At 47.0% G+C, this 18,175-nt stretch overlaps 1 protein-coding gene across 5 annotated transcripts in view; it reads right to left on the bottom strand.

The window, feature by feature from the left end:
• The window catches only part of Zbtb40 (zinc finger and BTB domain containing 40), a 68,034-nt gene that overhangs the window by 5,328 nt on the left and 44,531 nt on the right, over positions 1–18,175 (bottom strand). For 3 of the 5 annotated variants that reach the window (XM_026782074.1, XM_013348463.2, XM_026782077.1), the window contains 13 exons: positions 17,094–17,286; positions 16,789–16,869; positions 15,412–15,548; positions 14,423–14,624; positions 13,788–13,921; positions 11,235–11,403; positions 10,467–10,928; positions 9,601–9,807; positions 6,902–7,066; positions 5,277–5,491; positions 2,213–2,375; positions 1,498–1,584; positions 23–249 (listed from right to left, as the gene is read on the bottom strand). In XM_026782074.1, coding sequence (XP_026637875.1) covers positions 23–249; positions 1,498–1,584; positions 2,213–2,375; positions 5,277–5,491; positions 6,902–7,066; positions 9,601–9,807; positions 10,467–10,928; positions 11,235–11,403; positions 13,788–13,921; positions 14,423–14,624; positions 15,412–15,548; positions 16,789–16,869; positions 17,094–17,286 — 2,442 coding nt within the window. The remainder of the gene's footprint in view (positions 1–22; positions 250–1,497; positions 1,585–2,212; positions 2,376–5,276; positions 5,492–6,901; positions 7,067–9,600; positions 9,808–10,466; positions 10,929–11,234; positions 11,404–13,787; positions 13,922–14,422; positions 14,625–15,411; positions 15,549–16,788; positions 16,870–17,093; positions 17,287–18,175) is intronic. The other 2 variants (XM_026782075.1, XM_026782076.1) reach the window with 2 other exon arrangements.

The following is an 18,175-nucleotide window of genomic DNA, read 5'->3' as shown; positions in this document are numbered from 1 at the left end:
CATCCAATGACCCCAGTCTCACCTGCACCATCTGAGAGCTGGCTGCCTGGGTCTCAGTGCCCATTACCTTGGGGTGCTCAGACTCCAAGTGGCCATCAAGCTGAGCCTGGGAAGTGAAGAGCTCACCACAGAGCTCGCAGGGGAAGGTGCTCTCTGACTGCTTGAAGTGCTCTGTGGAGACATGGTGCTGCAGTGCTCCAGGAAAGCGGAAAGTAGCCGCACAGTACAAGCACCGGAATGGCTGCGACCCTGGAGGAGGAGGCAGCAGACATTACCTGGCCGCAGGGAAACGATGGCTCAGAGCAGGGGAGGAAGAGGGAGGCACAGTGAGGATGGGGAGTAGAGACAGGGCTCACGGGACCTGAAGCTCAAACACCTTCCTTATGAAACTGCACAAAGAGCAGGCTAGGGCCCTCAGGCCACAGTGCCATTTACAGTGGACTCTGCTGATGTAGGTATTGGCCCACTAGTCACCCAACAGCAGATGGCCTGCCAACGGGACAGCATTTCTTCAATCTAAGAAGCACTGTTTTCTGGGCTGGGAACTGAACTTGCAGTCTTCAAAGGCCAGGCAAGAAGCCTCCGGAAGCACATCTTGAGACTTCTGAATGGGATGGATGGCACCTGACCACTAGACCGCAACTGTGCATGCTGAAGCTGAGTCTGTGGCTTAGGGGAGCATGTCTAAACAGGATGGGGCACACTTTTACCTCTCAAGGATCCAGTGGTCTAAGGGGGAGAAGGCAAATGAAGTACTGGCTACATTCCAAGACTGGGGACCTAAAGCAGCCCAATTTTATAAGGTATTCAGGGGACCAAACCAATGGCTTCCTGTCCTTTGATGGAACCCTATAGCTTGTGCACTATATCAATGCTCTGATGGCAGAGTAACCCTGGAAAAGGGACCAAAGGCTACTCTATAATGCTCAAGTCTTCCTTTATTTCTTATGCTTTCCTTTTTATGTATGTACTTGAGTAAGAGACATGACAAAAATCAGTATCAATTAAGACTAAATACTGCCGGGCGGTGGTGGCACACACCTTTAATCCTAGCACTCAGGGGGGAGAGGCAGGCAGATCTCTGTGACTTTGAGGCCAGTCTGGTCTACAAAGCAAGTTCCAGGACAGCTAGAGCTGTTATACAGAGAAACCTTGTCTTGGAAAAAAAAAACAAAAAAGGAAAAACTACTTTGAAAAGCCTACAAATTCTAATAATTGAAAAAGCACAGCTTCACTGGCAACACTATTCCTTCTGGATGTTTCTTTAAAAATGGCTCAGATTATATTTAATGAAGGATAGCACCAGTGACAGTCATGGCTCTCACACAGGGCTGCGTATCGGGGCCAGGCCTGAAGCTTTCATGGTTTCAGGTGAGGTTGGTACTGGTATGCCATCTTCCAGATGAAATGCAGGCACAAGTCAGTAAAAAGACAGGCTGAGCTCTAGCGCTGTGAATGGTGGAGCTCAGCTCAGGGACATACAGGAGGGTCACTGACCTGAATGCTGGCACTTGATGTGAACCTGCAGCAGAGCTGGTGTGGGGAAGAGCTCCTTACACTGGTCACACTCGTGGAACTTCAGATCTGTGAGTGTGAAAGGAAAGAGGCGGCAGAAAAGACAAAGGATGAAGAACAGGGCTGGGTGGGGCAAGGACCCACGTTCCATATAGCATCTGCCGACTGTTAGGAACCGGTGCCTGTAGAGATCTGGGTAACCTACTGGTAAAGAGCACTCATCTGCTCCAGATGGATGCAAAGGGGTTGTGAGAATTAAATGACAAAATATACAGAGTGCTTGGCTGGTGCCCTACGCATAGGAAACGCTCTGTAACTGACAGCCGCTGTGATTATCCCCAAATGTACCTGCAAGGAAGGTATTAATAACTTCCATTCTGAAGAGAAGAAAACAGACTCAGAAAAGAGATGTCACCTGCCAAGGTCATGCAGCTGCTAAGAGCTAGAGCCAAGACTCCCACCTGGACCCATCTGCCATGAAAGCCGACACCCTTTCCAGGAGCTGGCTGGCTCCTGAGGGATGGTTGGAGCTTACGCTGCTCTATGCTAGGGGGCTTGGGAACTGCTGCCACGTACACTACAGCTCCTGATGGGTAGGTGTGGCCCCTCCTCTGGGGAGCCAGGGCAGAACAGAGGCAATCATCGGTACCTGGACAAATGACTCAAGACCCTCCACCCTCAGCTGCACCAGCGTCACCTGCATGCTCTGCTTTGACGTGCTTCTTGTGTTCGATGGTGTTAGGAAAGGTCTTGTCACAGGAACTGCACTGCAGCGATGAGAACTTGGGTGACCGATGGTTCTGGGCAGCAAATACATCTGGGTGGTGGGTTCGATTGTGGTACCAGAGACCAGACAATTGCTGCAAGGCATTTGGCAAATGTGAGATCCTAGAAAGTCCCAGCAATGACAGAAAGTTTGGACACAAGCTCGTGGATCTAGAATCATGCCCCTGGAGACTGATGTTAGTGGAGAGGCTACTACAGGCAGAGCTTAGTAGACCCTACAGTAAGCCCTCACTCATGCAAGAGTATGTGGGATATAAGGATCTTCCCATTGAGGCCGACTGACACACTATATATATGTATAGTATGTATAAAAATGTGCTCAGATGCTAAAGAAAGAAAAGAACACTGGTATAGATATGGTGTGGGAAGTCCTTCTGTATATGTGTTGCCTTTATTGGTTAATGGGTTTTTATTAGTCGTGCTACAGGGATTCTTTCAAAATCAGTGAAGATCAGATTTGATTGGGGGAGACCTCCTAAAAATCTTGGCTAAAGACATAAAAGAAAAAAAAAAAACAGAAAAGACTACAGGACAGGTGATGTATAGCCCTCTGCTATGGGAACAGCTCTAAGACTGGATGAGACATGATAAATCTTGTTGGCTAGAGTCCTTATGACCTATTATTACATGCCATCCTTTCCTATGGCATGGATAGAGGTTTGGTTATACAGTCCAAATAAACTTATAAAGACTTAAAAGATGTCTTTTAGCTGCACAAACATAAAACAAAAAAATCATCTTTGACTTGTGCACACTGCAATTCCATAGTTGTGTTACTGATGATATATGTTACCTTTAAAAGTTTACGTGTTTTCAAAAAAAGGACCAGACACCAATAAAGACAAGTAGCCCAGGTGATCCAGCCTCGCAAAATGCCTGTTACGATTTCCTCAAAATTCTACATCCAGATCAACATCAAAGTTGCCAGCAGAGATTGTGCTCCAGCCAAAACTTCAGATAAGCTCTACACTTTCCCATCACACAGTAACTAAACAAAAATAACACAGCTAGCTCTCCTAGGACTTGACCATTATCCCAATTTTCTCAGAGTCCCTTAAAGAGGCCATTGCCCCCCCCCCCGATAGCAAGAAGCAGTCTAGAAAACAGATGCCCACATCCCCAAGAGGTGGGGTGGGTGGTTTTCTGTCATTCCATGGTTATGGGTGTTGGTCGTCCTTTAGGGGGGTTTGTTTCCAGTTTTTTTTTGTTCTTGTTCGGGAAAAACACTGAATAAAGGAGGGATCTCTTTCTGAAAAGGAAGGATATAGTATAGAAATTATGGAACAAAAGGGTGGATTGTTGAGTCTACTTTTGAACACCAACTAGTCTCAAATATTTTACATTGGTATGGATTTTTGTATATCAATACAAAGTTAAGGTTATTTTTGTTATACTGTGTATATGTTCTACTCTTGTTTAAGGTATAGTACCTATGTAGCTCATTTAAAAATGTAAAGTTTTAGCCAGGTGGTGGTGGTACACACCTTTAATTCCAGCACTCAGAGGTAGAGACAGAGGCAGGTGGATCTCTATAAGTTCAAGGCCAGTCTGGTCTACAAAAGCTAGCTCCAGGAAAGGCTCCAAAGCGACAGAGAAACCCTGTCTCAACCCCCCAACCTCCTCCCCCAGAAAAAGTAAAGTTTTAGTCCTTTAAAGCTATTTAGTATAAAAAGAAAGACAGGTTGGTAGTTAGTCATCGGCATCAAACTTATAGTCATGTTAGGTATGTTTTCAAGGTCAAACATATATTTTAAATAGATAGATGGTCTTCAAACACTTTCAAAAGACCTACAGAATATGGCATTTAAAATGTTTTAATAACATAAGGCTTTTCATGACAGTAAGACACATCTGCTCCTGGAAGCAACAATTTACTTCAAAAAAGGATGGGCATCGAAGAACCTTCATATGGAGTTTGCTTTCTTTGTGGCAAAGTTAGTCATGGGGCAAAGAAACTACCCCTGCCTTGACTGCTGACAGAATGCTGTCCAAACTGGACAAGAAGGATGAGAAAGAAAGTGACTGCCAAACTTTGCCAAGACAAGGTAGGACAGGCCTTCAAAAATTCCTGCTTCACAGAAAAGTCTGTGATATTTTGGCCTACAGGCCAAAGATGGATGTTCCAATGCTGCAGATGAACCTTGGGTGACTCTCCAGGAAGTCAGATGTTTCTGTCATTTCTATAGTTTTAGAAGTTGGTTTGCTCTGCACTTCCTGTTGACTCAGGTAATATTATATCCTTCTCTTTTCTCTAATGGAGCTGAAAATGAGATAGATATTCCTTGTTACAAATTTCAAAAAAGAAACTTACATAAGAGATGTGAAGTTTATAAGGTTGAGAAACATAAAAGCTTAAATTGTTTATCTAAGAAAATGTTTTGAGGTATAAAAAGATAGTTTAAAGATAGTAATACAAATAATGATAAAAATGATTGTTTAGGTATAAAACTTTAAATTCATCAAGATAAGATGGATAATACTTCCTCCAAATATGCCAAATACAAATGGACTGGACATTGTGAATGTAATTCTTAAAGGATAATTGTTAATACTGTATTTAGTTTTACTATGTTAGAGTTAAAAGCATTCCTTTTTGTTGAGACAAAGGGAGGAAATGTTGTAGGATATTTGTACACTGTGTGAAGATATATTGCTGTGACTGGTTCAATAAAGAGCGAGTGGCCAATAGCTTGGCAGGAGGTATAGGTGGGACTTCTGGACAGAGGAAGAAGTAGGAGATAATTGAGGCATGCAGGAGATGCCAATAGAACAAATCAGACATAAGACAGAAGAAAGGTAACCAAGCCATGTGATGTGTCTCATGGATGATATGTGTGTGCTCACTGAGTACAGCCCCAGCTCATGCTTTCTCAGAGTCAAATTGTCTGTAACATCCTGGAGACAAGCTTGCAGGCAACAAATGCCAATAGGGAGTAAGGCACAGACGGGGGTGTGCTCCTGGTGGCCAGGGTCACCTGATAGGCCTTGTTGCAGATCCCACAGCTGAAGGGCTTCCCTCCAACATGGGTCACCATGTGCCGCTCCAGCATGGAAGGGGCGCTGAAGATCTTCCCACACGTGGGACAGGGGTGGTATTCTTTGGAGTGCACCTCATGGATATGCTTCCGGTGATCCTGCAGCGTGGGGAAACTCATCTTGCATTTCTTGCAGTCATAAGGATCTTCTATGTCTGCTTCCAGGCAGGGCATCCATGGGAGGGAGGGGCAGAGGGAGATAATAACACAAGCAGCACTCAGTGATATGCCACTGCTACATACAAGCAAGATGGAAGACTGTTCAGACTTCCTGTGGCACCAGAGTCCAAGGACCCCAACTCAGTGTGGCAACAATCTGGCTCTACTCCCTTTTTCCCGAGGAGGCAGGACTCCTCCAAGCTTTTGGACTCACCATCTGTGCAGTGTCAAACTGCTCACTTCCACCACTCGCTTCTTGTCTTATATGTCAAACTCCCTCCATCATGGGGCTACTTTACAGGCAGTATCATGCTTGCTTCTCCTGTCTGCAGTGATAGGTCTGTCTACCACTTCCCTGTAGACCTTCCCAACACACCCTCTAGAGTGTCACTGTGTCTCTTGACAGTGGCAGTAAGGGGACACATTTTTGGTCCTAACTTGAGACCCAACAGTAAAGCCTTTGCACAGACTCCCGGTGAGCACTGGGCAGGTGTATTTAGGAAGTTTATGCAAGTTAACTCCCTCAGAGAACAGGAGAGGAGAGTATAGTTTGAGTCTTATTTTAAGATTAGGAAAATCAAGGTTTAGAGATCAACTAATCCTTGCTCAAGGATCTAATTGGGAAGATGTCTCACCTATACATCCATGGATATGCCAACTCCTCAGTGAGACCTCAAAAATAGGAACCACTGCTGATGGACATTTCTGTCATCTAGATGACAGAAAACATTGTATCTTTTTCTTAAAGCAACTGAAAGCAAAATATTTTGATAATAAAATCCTCTGTCCACAAGAAAGTGCAAGCCATAGCTCTGCCTATGTATGTACAGTGACTTTGTTTAACCCAGGAATACTGCCGACAGCAGCCTTGAGAACCATTTTGCTAGTTACCCCCATGGAAATGTCAGGTTCACACTATCTTTTAAGACTCTTTGACAGTTTCTATGAGCAATGTTGATCCTGAATACTAGGATTGTGTGAATGGCATACTCTAGGGTATGCCAGCGGGGCTCTAGGGTATGCCAGGGGGGCTCTAGGATATGCCAGCAGGGGCTCTAGGGTATGAAAGACTAAGTTTGAAGATTAAGTGTTCTCCTTCACTGATTCTCCCCCTGCTGTGAGAAGAGGACTAAAGCAGATCATCATCTCCTGAGGTCGAGAAGACACTGGAACTGTGGCACTGGGTCTGACCCAAACCCCACTGGTCTGGAGGTCCACTTGACTAGAGTTGCAGTCTTGTTAACTCCTCGGGTAAATGACCTTTCACATGCTGGGCACATAGGAGCTCTGGGAAAGTCCTTAATGGGAGGCTGATTAGAGCAGTGACTGCTCTGTTATGACTGTCACAGGCCTCCTCAGTGCCAAACGTGGCCTGTGGTGCCTGACACTGTGACTGCAGTACTCACTGTGAAAGGTGTGCAGGTGGATGGAGAGGCCATTGGCTTGCCGGAAGCCCTTTCCACAGTCCCTGCAGACATACGGCTTGTCCCCAGTGTGGGTCCTCACGTGTCGGGACAGCTCAATGGATTGGGCGAACACAGCATCACAGTACTGGCATGCGTACATTTTCCCTGCAAACGCGCATGAACATGTGAGAACAAGCACTGAACACGGATGGCACTCCTACAAACAGAACAAACTCGAAAGCACACACCAGAGAAATGTCACTGGCAGGTGACATTACCTCAGGCAATGCTGGGTAAGTCTGAGGCACCTCATCAAACGCATCTACCTCACAAACATAACCTATCACACAGTGGGTGAGCACAGCCGGATGGGGAACAAAGCTCTTGTCTCTAAGAGAACCCGTTTGTTTATCAGGTTTCTACAGAGAGGAAGAGCATACTTCACTTCCAGCCAGAGATAGGTCCTTCTGTCCAGAAATGTGAGGTAGATCTTGCAAAACACACAGTGTTCTTGTAAAGCACAGCCTAGGTTATGGGAGACTCATCTCACAACAGAACAAAGCAAATTAACAACCAAGTCTAGCATGGATTCCCACTACTACAAAGAAGATCTGGGGATTCAGAGGGGATGAGGGCTTGCAGTGACCTACTGCAGTCAGCACACAGCCCTTGACTCCTTCACTTTCCCATGTGCCAGAGAATGTAACCAGAGTTTCCTCCCAGGCCAGGGAGCATCCACTGGGGAGTGGGTTCCAGATAAGCAAGTCCAGTACTAGGCCCCACTTCAGCTGGAGCCTTGTTCTTACTTTTTTCCTGGCCAGGCTTTGAGGAAGATTTTGCACATGCACACACATGCATACAAACACATGTGCCCACTGTGAATCCCATCTTATCATCACTCTGATCCAAACTCTTCGGAGGAGGCTTCTGTAGCAAGAATCTGTTACTGCCACCTTATAAGTCACTGCTGTGACTGAATCATGTGTCTCGTGATGAGGAACTGCACTATCCTATCCAGGTGGCCTAGGGGAATTCCAGATAAGAGAGAGGACACAGAATCCAAGAAGGAGGTCGAAAGGCTGGAGTGATGTGGCTCAGAACCAAGCAAGTATCTAGAAGCTTCACAGACTAGGAAATGAGTCTCCTGATAAACCTACTCCAGAGGAAACCTTGGTTTTGTCACTCAGGACCCTTCTAAAAATAACCTCTAGCTCCCTGGTGGTAATGACACGTATTATTTCAAGCTATTTTGGTAATTCAGGAGGACAGAAGAGAAAGCCGAAGTCCTTTCCTTGGCTATAAGAAAACCCTGCAAGCCTTGGCCTTTGACAGCTCCTCTCTGAATACAGCCTTATCGCAGTCCCCTCAGGATTCTGCTTCCAGCTCTGTGGTCCACCTGGAACTCATCTGCACTGAGGAGGGGTGTGGCCCGCTCTGTCCTTCCCCATTGCTCCCCAGCCTTGGTTTCCACCGTGGCGATGACTACCTTCTCCATTTCTATCCCGCGGTTGCTGTTTATCTTGTCCACTGAAATTTAAGTGCTACAGGAGCAGGGTAAGCATGTTCACAAATCATCTATGTCTGGAACAGCACTCAAGAAATCCACTCACCAAAGTGTTTCTTTTTGTAAGTTTGGTTTTTTTCAAGACAAACTTCTCTGTACATCCCTGGCTGTCCTTGAACTCAGGGATCCACCTGCCCCAGCTTCTGGGATTAAAGGGTGAGCCACCACTGCTAGACAAACAAGAGTTCCACGAGGGCCTTTTGTTGCCATGCACTTTTCTAAGTTCTCCTGAAAGACTAGCAATTCTGTCACCACAGAGCCTGTGCTCTAATGGGGCACTAAGGTGATTAAATTATGGTGCATGGTTCTCGACACGGTAAGCACGCGGAGAAAAGTAAAAACAGGCTGAGGCAGTTTCCACTAAGGAGGCCAAAGAAGGTACGTCTAGAGGAGGGAAGAGGAGCAGACACCTCTGAAGGGAGGGGCCCCAAGAAAGGTGACAAGCACAGAAGTCCCCGGAAGAAGTGAGTGTGAGTGCACGGAGTGCTGAGAGCAGAAGGCAGTGTGGCGTCTGTAGGCCTGGCAGGTTATCAGGACTCAGATTCCACTGCAGATAAAAAGTCACAGCAGCGTGGAGCAGAGGCGTGGCCTGCCAAGGTTTAGTGTTAAATGTAAAGAGGGAATGCTGAGACAGAGAGGCTGCGAGGACACTAAACCATCCAGATAAAGTGATGGAGGCACGGCTACTCACATCTAGGAGCTGAGCTCTTCTTGACTGGTCATGTCCCCACCATGGTCTCCTCCACCATCCTGGGATGCTACCTTGTGATGCACTGATATGTTCCACCCATCTCTAACCCTCCCCAGCCCTCAGGCCAGCAGGTGAAAGGGCACAAGGATCCCAAGCTAGTCACCTGGAACTTAGCATGGCCCAGCGACAGAAGTACTCCATCAGTCCTTTCTCTTGCTTCAACTCTATGACAAGTAAACGATTCCCGGCTGCATATAAATTCTGACCATAAAGTCCCAATACTGCTCTAGCCGACTCCTCAGAAGCCCTCCCAGAAAGCTTTCTACAGCCTGTGCATACATGCTTACTTCTGCCTTTACTTCCCCAACTACTGTGCTGCCTAAAGTCAAGTGGGTTTTAGCTCCCCCAGTGGTACTGTGCAGGGAAAGGAAGGGTGCCCCTCACCTTCTGAGTGCTTCTTCTTGGTGTGGTAAGCCAGGGCTGAGGCCTGTGTGAAGGTCATGAGGCAGTGCTTGCACATGAATGGGCGGTCCCCAGTGTGGAGGCGCAGATGGTTCTTTAGGGTGGAGTTGGCAGCAAACTTTGCCCCACATTCTTCACAGGAGAAAGGTTTCTCGTCAAAGTGCTCGGTCAGCTTGTGGTACTGCATGCCTAGGAAGGGGTACCAGGCCCGGAGGAGACACCAGAGTCAGTTAGGAACACAGCAGAAGAATGTCCAAACAAGAAGCACTCACCAGGCTCAAGCTCACTAGCCTGTGTTGCCGGCCACACAATTCACATGCCCACTAGTCCGCTCCCTGCTTCCCTGTCACCTTAGCTTCACTCCTGGTTGAATTTGGCATACAGATTTTTAGCCGATCTTCCCCATTCATTCCTCACACTTTCATGGTTCATTGGGTTTACCAGACATCTGGGGCAAGGCAAAATGATTCTGACTTAATACTTCAGGATTTTCATATCAATAAATTGTTTCTTATTAATAAGTAAATGAGATGTGGGCACCAACAAGCCAGAGGCCAAACATCTGGCTACAGTTACAATCTCCAGTGTGTGGGAGTGGTGCTAGGTGTTTAGTTCTATCGTCAAACACCCTAACAGTGCAGAAGAGTGGGATGAGGGACCTCCCTAACAGTTGGGAGAGCAACGCTTGGGGAGCCAACCCCAGTGACTATGCTCTTCTCAGAAGATGGTTGTGTGTCTATGAACTGGTCCCAGTGCCGAAGGCACACGGGGGGGGGGGGGGGGGCTAGGCTGGAACCTAAGCTACACCATCTGCAGCCACTGTCCTCTGCGACCACCTTCTGACATACCTGAGGCATGGGCAAACTCCCTTCCACAGAGGTCACATGCCACAGGCAGCCGCTTCTTCTTCTTCTTGGGGGCGTCGGGCTCTCCACCCACGCTGTGGGTCTCCAGCTGCTGCTTCTCCAGCCCCTTCTCCGAGTCCTTGGTCCCACTGCTGTCCTTGCACTGCACCTGTTTGCTCTTGGCCACCCGGCAGCGCTTCATGTGCACCTTCAGACGACAGTAGAAATGGAAGCTCTTGTCACAGGCTTTGCAGATGAAGCTCTTCTTGGCAGAGTCCGGGGAGGCAGAAGTGTCTTTCTCTTGCTGCTCTGGCACGGACCCAGGCTCCCCCTGATCCTTTTGTTCCATGGGCTGGCAGTCTTTGCTGGCTGCGATGGCTGCTTTCTCCTCTTTGTCCTTGGCTCCAGGGTGAAACCTATCACTCACCGTCAACCTCTCCTTTCCATTTTCCTTGGTAAGAAACCCTGCACAGGAGAACACTCGTGGCTCTAGGGCTCGTTCTATCATGCTTTGCTACTTTTTAACACACTCTTAGACCGGATTATCTGGATCCTCAGGAAACTCAGAAGTAATACTGCTGTCATCTTCACTTCCCACTAAACACAAATATAGCACCGTGCCACACCTGTGCTCCTGGCTGGTAGGCGCCAAGAGCACGTAAAAGGAATAAATATCTTGAAGCACGGCATCCTCTTACATCAACCGCTGTTTCTTCTACTCAATATAGAAAGGGCCCTGAGGTCTAGCAGGATCCAACCCCTGTTCCTTACCAACGTGTGCCAACTCCTGCATGAGGGGTTGCAGGCCAGGGAAAGACTTGTGGACACCACACAGGAAGCGACAGATTGCAGAGGCTGAGACAGATTTCTCCATGTCCTTGCTCAGCACTGCTCTCAGGGCCTCTTCAGGGCTCACTGTCTCGGAGGATATGCTCAGCATCTAAATGAAACCCAGAGACAGGGCTGTGTTAACATCAGATTTTCTCCATGCCCTTCAACAGTGGGGGCGGGGGACGGGTGTATGGGGATAGAATTCGAGAAGACACAGAGCTCTCCAGGTGGTTTATATTTCTCCTGGAGACACACGAAGAGCCCTGTTTTTCAAAGGACAAGAAAATTAGCAAAATGCAAACCAGGAAAGCACATATCAAGACAGACATGCAAACAGACAGAACAAACGGGGACACTGGTGTTTTCTGTAGAACTGTCTTCTTAGCACCTGGCACCTCAAGGATCTTTCTAGAACTAAGCACAGGAAGTTGGGGGGTAGTAGAGTCTAGAAGGGACTAGAGGGTATAAGATTCTGGATCTGAGCATGGGAAGCCAGGGGTGGGGGTGGGCTATAGCATTTGGCAGCGGCTGCTTCTGTAGAGATCAGGATAATTTTTCATAATATATAATTGCCTCCATGTCTAGAAGTAATTCTGCATAGAGAGTGGCTTCATATTTTTAGACACTTAGATGTACCCTTTTAAACATCATTGAAACTCAGCGTTTTAAAGCCGGTTCAAATAGGGGGCTTTAAAGAGGCCAGGAATATGATTTCAAAGCTGTCCTCTTTCAGAATGTTAGAGCTATGGGCAGAGAGCATACTGAGAAAATAAAGTGAGACCATCCACTGATGGCCACATGGAACTTTCATTTTGGAAGAGATTTCCTTTATGCTCTTTTCAGGTCTATCTAAATAACCCTGATGCCCCTGAAGGCAGGCAGGAGACTAATTAGTGAGGCTAAAGCGATCAACGGCAGAGGCCTCAGCTCTGAAGTGCACAGCACTCTGGAGAGAGACGGACAGATGAGCCTTGCCTCTGGAGTGCTGCAGGGGCGTGCACCGCCTTCTTCCTGTCTGAGAGGCAGACTGAGGCGGGGCTGTCACCAGTGGGGATGGTTAGGAGCCTGCCCTTCTGTCTGAGTGGACCAAAAGGTCACTCCAGGTACATCTGTGATTTAATTTTATGTTCCTTTATTTATCCTTCCCTGTTGGAGATGTACAAGGCCAAGTTTGGACATCTCTGAGTCTTCCTCAGCCCCCATCTAGATTTTCTGGGATGCTGGTCCCATTGTGAGATGCCACACAGAAAACGAGCTGGCACTATTTGCTGCCTCATACGGGCAAAGCTTTTTTCTATGTTTATCTTGGCTCTTTCAGGAAGCCAGAAGAAAACATGCAGTAAGACCAAGTTCCTTCATCTGAGACCAGCTGCTTCTGAGAACATGGTTAAAAAGAGTCACCATTTCTCCAGCTACTCTGAGCTTAGGCAGTTGGAAGATGTGTTCGCTGGGGTTGTGTCACTGGCTTCCCCGCTCACTCACCAGTTTCCTACACTGGAAACAACTATGAAGTCTGAACTCTTCTGTAAAGAGGACATAACCTGCCATTTACAGCTGGAAAGCTAAAGAACAAAGGTGTTCTGTTGTGGAATATTATTTTAAGTAGGTAAAGATGTGCTACATTTGTTTATGCTGTGGATTACTTTAACTGTGTGAAGGTGTGGTGCTAAATTTGTTTATGCTGTGGATTACTTTAACTGTGAAGGTGTGGTGCTACATTTGTTTATGCTGCATCTGTTTAATTATGTAAAGATAGGTTAAATTTGTTTCACCTTGCCTGCCTAAGGCACCTGATTGGTCTAATAAAAAGCTGAACAGCTGGCCGGGCGGTGGTGGCGCACGCCTTTAATCCCAGCACTCGGGAGGCAGAAGCAGATGGATCTCTGTGAGTTCGAGACCAGCCTGGTCTACAGAGCTAGTTCCAGGACAGGCTCCAAAGCCACAGAGAAACCCTGTCTCGAAAAACAAACAAACAAAAAAACAACAACAACAACAAAAAAAAGCTGAACAGCTAATAGCTAAGCAGGAGATAGGCAGGGATGGCAGGCAGAAAAAATAAATAGGAGAAATCTAGGCAGGAGGAGAAGACAACAAGGGAGAAATGAGGGAGCCACCTGGGGCCAGTCAGACAGCCAGCAGACACAGGAAATACAGAAAGGTAGAAAGCCTAGAGGCAAAAGGTAAAGAGAAACAGGTTAAGATAAAGGAGATAGCCAAAAACATGACTAAGCCATGCCAAGCATTCATAACCAATAATGTCTCCACGTCATGATTTGGGAGCTGGTTGGTGGCCCCAAAAAAAGCCTGGTATGGTGTTCTGAAGAGCCAATGGAGCACTAGGCAGGCAGTAATTACGGTATTCTGCAGTAATTACGGTATACTGCGATAATTATGGTATACCGCAGAGAATGGAGATGGCTCCAGGGCATCTTCCTGTAAAGTTCTATAGAATCTGATGATCCACAAACCGTTACCCACCCCTCCACTCCCCACCTCTTTCACAATCTCAGCCAGGGCCTCATCCTCTGGAGAAAAGTGCTTGAGCTCCATCGTCTGCTGGATGGCCTCTGTGACCAGCTTGCTATGCCTCAGGATTATTTCCAACACAGTGCTCTCTGGGGCAGTCACTGAAAAAAAGGGAGACTTGAACACTCAGCCAAACCATGGGCATCATTTTCTCCTTCACCTCTCAATTCCACTCTTCACAAAGACAATACATGTCGTCTCTAAGAGTGAGATCAATTAACCACGGTAGCCAAGGCATAATGAATAAGGGCTTGTCAGCACCCATATCCCCAGATACAATTTCCTTTAACACATAAGCCTTTGTGAGCTTTTACCACCTGATGTTTCCGTGTGTGGATGCTGTGCCATGTTTGAACCAGAATTCACTATCTAGCTTCTCAAAAGCCACTTTTCTGAACATACTGAAAATCCTTCTTGCTTTCCTCAAACACAGCACCTTGGTCACCTATGGTCACCCCACTATGTAGGAGAACATGGGAATTTACCTGCCATTGCTCCTGAGGGGAGGGACACAGATGGCAACCATAAGAGAGTCCTCTTATTTCCTGGTGGTCAACAGTTATCTCTACAGGGGCAACATCAAGACAGGGCAGACAACTCACCTGCCCGGAAGAAAGCCCCAGCGCCAGGCTCCTTTCCTACTTCCTCCAAGAGAAGGTTCAGTGGGCAGGTCTGGCTCTCTTGAGCCACTAGCAGCAGCTGCCAAATGGCTGTTGCAGAGAGAGTCTGCCTTTCCAGAGCGGCTGACATCAGGGAACTAAAGCCACCTGAGCCAGAGTCCTGTTTCACGAGTGTCTCCATAACCTTCAAGATGCAACATAAACATGGGCATAAGACTCTGGTCCTGAGCTGGTGGCAAAACAGTTATGTATCAGTACTGGGTTCAGGTGAATGTGTTCCGGAGGGGAGATCTTTTCACCTCCTCAACCTTGGGGGCTTTTTACAATCAAATTTACTTTGTGTGTAAGCAGGTGGAGTAGAGTCAGGGACACAGCCTAGTAATAGAAAGCTTATGATGCTCTAGGTGTGGCTTCTAATATATACACACACAAAATAATCTTAGCTGAAAGCATCCCTCTGGTTTGGTTTTTAGGCAGGATTTCACTGTGCACGCCAGGATGGCCTTGAACTCAGAACACTCTTCTCCCTGGCAATGGGGATTATAGGTATGTACACCAAAGCTGGCTCCTGACAGAGTTCTAATTTGTGCCAAAGTTCTTTGTTCTTTCTTGTGAAGGCTTTTCTTTATTACTACAGAACCATGCAGTGCAAAATATCAAAATACAACTAGTTAAGCCAGTGAGATGGCTGAGGGAGTACTGGCACTGGCCACCAAGTCTAATGACCTCAGTTTGATCCCTAGAACTCACCTGACAGGAGGGAACTGACTCCTGCAAGTTGTCCAGTCTACAAACTAAATAAATAAAACTGTAAAAAAGGAAACTGCAATTATTCTATTTGGCATTTACCCTTAGAAAATGAGTCACCTTCTAGTCTCCTTCTTGGCATTTCTCAACTTGGCGGTGTATATGTATTTATAGAAAATGCAAATGTGTGTATACATAGCCATATTTCCCTCCCTCCTGCTCACCTCTCTCTCTCCAGGGGCCAAGCTCCTCGCACGTGAGATCACTTTTAGCAGTACCTGGTTGTCCGTGAGAACCTCAGACAGGTTTTCATGGTACTTTCTCAACAGCTCAGCTCCGTAGTCCTCAGGGCTAGGGTGGGCTGGAAGGACAGCAGCACAATAAGGCCTGAGGCTCCACAAGCAGCCAAAGGCTTCTACAGACAACCATAAGGCCTGAGGTACCACAAGAGCCAAGGGCTTCTACAGACAACAAGGGCCACAGACGCAAGTGAGGGGAACAGCTGAGAGCGATTTCTGCCTCAGAGTAGAGTCTCGTGGCTATCCCCGGGCCACACACACAGCATCTGAGTCTCCTCTGGTCGACACCTGTGCTTCAGGGTCACGGAAACAGACGACTGCCTGGTAGAAGCCAGGGACTGCCCAGCAGGTGGGTAATGAGAAGGCTGCACTGTGAGAGGCTGTGATGTACAGATCAGGGGGTCTTCCTCACAATGCCTGGGGTAAAGGACCCATGTGGTGATCCCAGATACCATCAGCCACCAGTCCAGGCCGTACCCAGGAAGAGGCATGCCGTTCTGTTCAGTTGCCCCCTGTGCCCATCTGTTAGCTACTTCTTAAGTCATATTTCCTTAAAGGTAAAGAAAATACAAGCAATCTGCACAAAACTAGATCCCTTGATTTATAAGAAGTTATGTTTTTATTTCCTCTTTGACCCAGTAAATCCACTTCTTGAAACTAAGCCTAAACAAACCAAAACCCCCGAAGGCCAAGAGCCACGTGATGACACTATGAGGACAGCCCTAATATCTGCTGGGCCTACCACGTGCCAGGCACGTCACTAAATGTTTAGTGGGTGTCATCTCACAACAGCCACAGGAATGAATGCGACGGTACAGGCCTTACACCACCCCAGGGACAATAAGGTTCATAAAGGGAAGCTGCAAGCTCAAGGTCAAACGGCCAGGGATGGCACCACGGCTTCCAGGCTTCCCATCACACCACATCTGCCCAAATCAGGACACGTGTAACATATACAACCTTCAAAAAGATTGGAGTTCTTGGAAATGCAAGAGAATGTTTTGATATCGCTAACCAGGGGCAATCACACAACTGAAAAAAATAAGGTAATCAATGACCGTGAGCACAGCACCAACAGTGAAGGACTGGGGAGTAGAACACAAGCTTATTTTCTTCATTTCTGGGTACCCTGCTTTGTGTTTGTAATATAATTATTACACAATTACATAGGCAAAGTAATTCCAGTTGGGTTAAGAAGGGAAACGGGCTCCCTCCCCCAAGCTGAGGGACACCAAAGGGGCCACCTAGGGACTGTAGTACACAGCTGGGAAGGGGCAATCAGGATTTGAATTTGCCACTCACATCCATCCATACAGTCTGTTGGAATGCACAGCCTTCTGGGCCCCTCTGTCTGTCCAGTCTCACAGGTGACCCTGGCCAGCCCTGTGGGAAGAGCATCCATTAATAAGCCTGAACCACAGAGATGATAGGAGGGACCTAAATGGAGAAGAGTCTCAGATCCCAGCTGATCTGACAGAGCTCGCTTCACAATGCAATGCCACCGCTCCACAGAGCTCCTCTTCTCAGCATGGAGCCAGGAGGGAGCTTTACCCTGTGATTTTCTGTACAAGCTGCTCCTGTCCAGAGACAGAATAATTAACCAGTACCTGTAGTGCCAGGTGACTCCGCTACTTCCTGCAAATTCTCCAGCAGGAGGCCCAGGTTTGGGAATGCTGTTCTCACAGCCTGGAGGACTTTTACCAGGCTCTCGGCAGGCAGGGTCTTCTCTTCAGTCATTCTGTACAACAAATTCTCTATCGTCTCCTTGGGTGTTCTGCCCTCACAGCAGTTCAGAATCACCTGCAGGGGTATGCAATCAAGCAGACACCGTTACTGCAATTCAAAATGGATCTAACACTGAAAGAAAGCCAGCAAGAGAGCCTTACCGGATGCCCATCTCCAAGCCCTCCCCAGCTGGTCTCTAGCACTACTTTTTGTCACAGTCCCTTCCTTTTTCTGTTTGTTTGTTTTTTTTTTTTTTAAATCTCAAACATTCACCAAACAAATTGCTCCACGAAACTCTTACCAGCGGCAAGCCCATGTACAATAAATAGTCTTTGCCTCCGACAACTTGCACTGTTTGAAAACCCTTTTCAGAAATAGGACTGGTCTGGTACTTATTCTATAGCCCAAGCTGGCCTTGAACTCACGGCAGTCCTTCTGCTTCAGCCTCTCAAGTGCTAGGGGTACAGGTGTGCACCAGCACAGCCAGTCGAAAGCCCTTCACGCCTGGATGGTGTAATACTGGAAGTAGTGAACATCTGACCTGTCCGCCTGAGACACAGGCCAGGGCTTTACACTGTCAGAATGCTTTTCTATCTGTTCCATATTCCGTTCTGTTTATTTACTTCATTTGAATATTGAAAACTTTATAGTCTCTGGTTGCAAAACAATAAAGTGTGCTTTCAGATTATTTTCCTTGTAAAATCTTTTGTTTGTAGAGACCAGGTCTTACTATGTACTCAATCTGCAGCACAGTTTGCCTCAAACTCAGGGAAATCCTACTTTATTTAGCCTCTTGAATTGAGGTTACACTGTGTGTCCCTAGGCTTTGTGGGTTTGGTTTTTTGTTAATTTTGTGTGTGTGTAAATTCTTCTCTGTGTATCTACACACCTGCACTATGTTCTCTCTCTCTCTCTCTCTCTCTTTCTCTCTCTCTCTCTCTCACACACACACACACACACACAC

The sequence above is a fragment of the Microtus ochrogaster genome, chromosome 10 (assembly GCF_000317375.1).
Source record: "Microtus ochrogaster isolate Prairie Vole_2 chromosome 10, MicOch1.0, whole genome shotgun sequence".
Lineage (NCBI taxonomy): Eukaryota > Metazoa > Chordata > Mammalia > Rodentia > Cricetidae > Microtus > Microtus ochrogaster.
The sequence above is the reverse complement of the archived record's forward strand: the minus strand, read 5'-3'. Positions and strand labels throughout refer to the sequence as shown.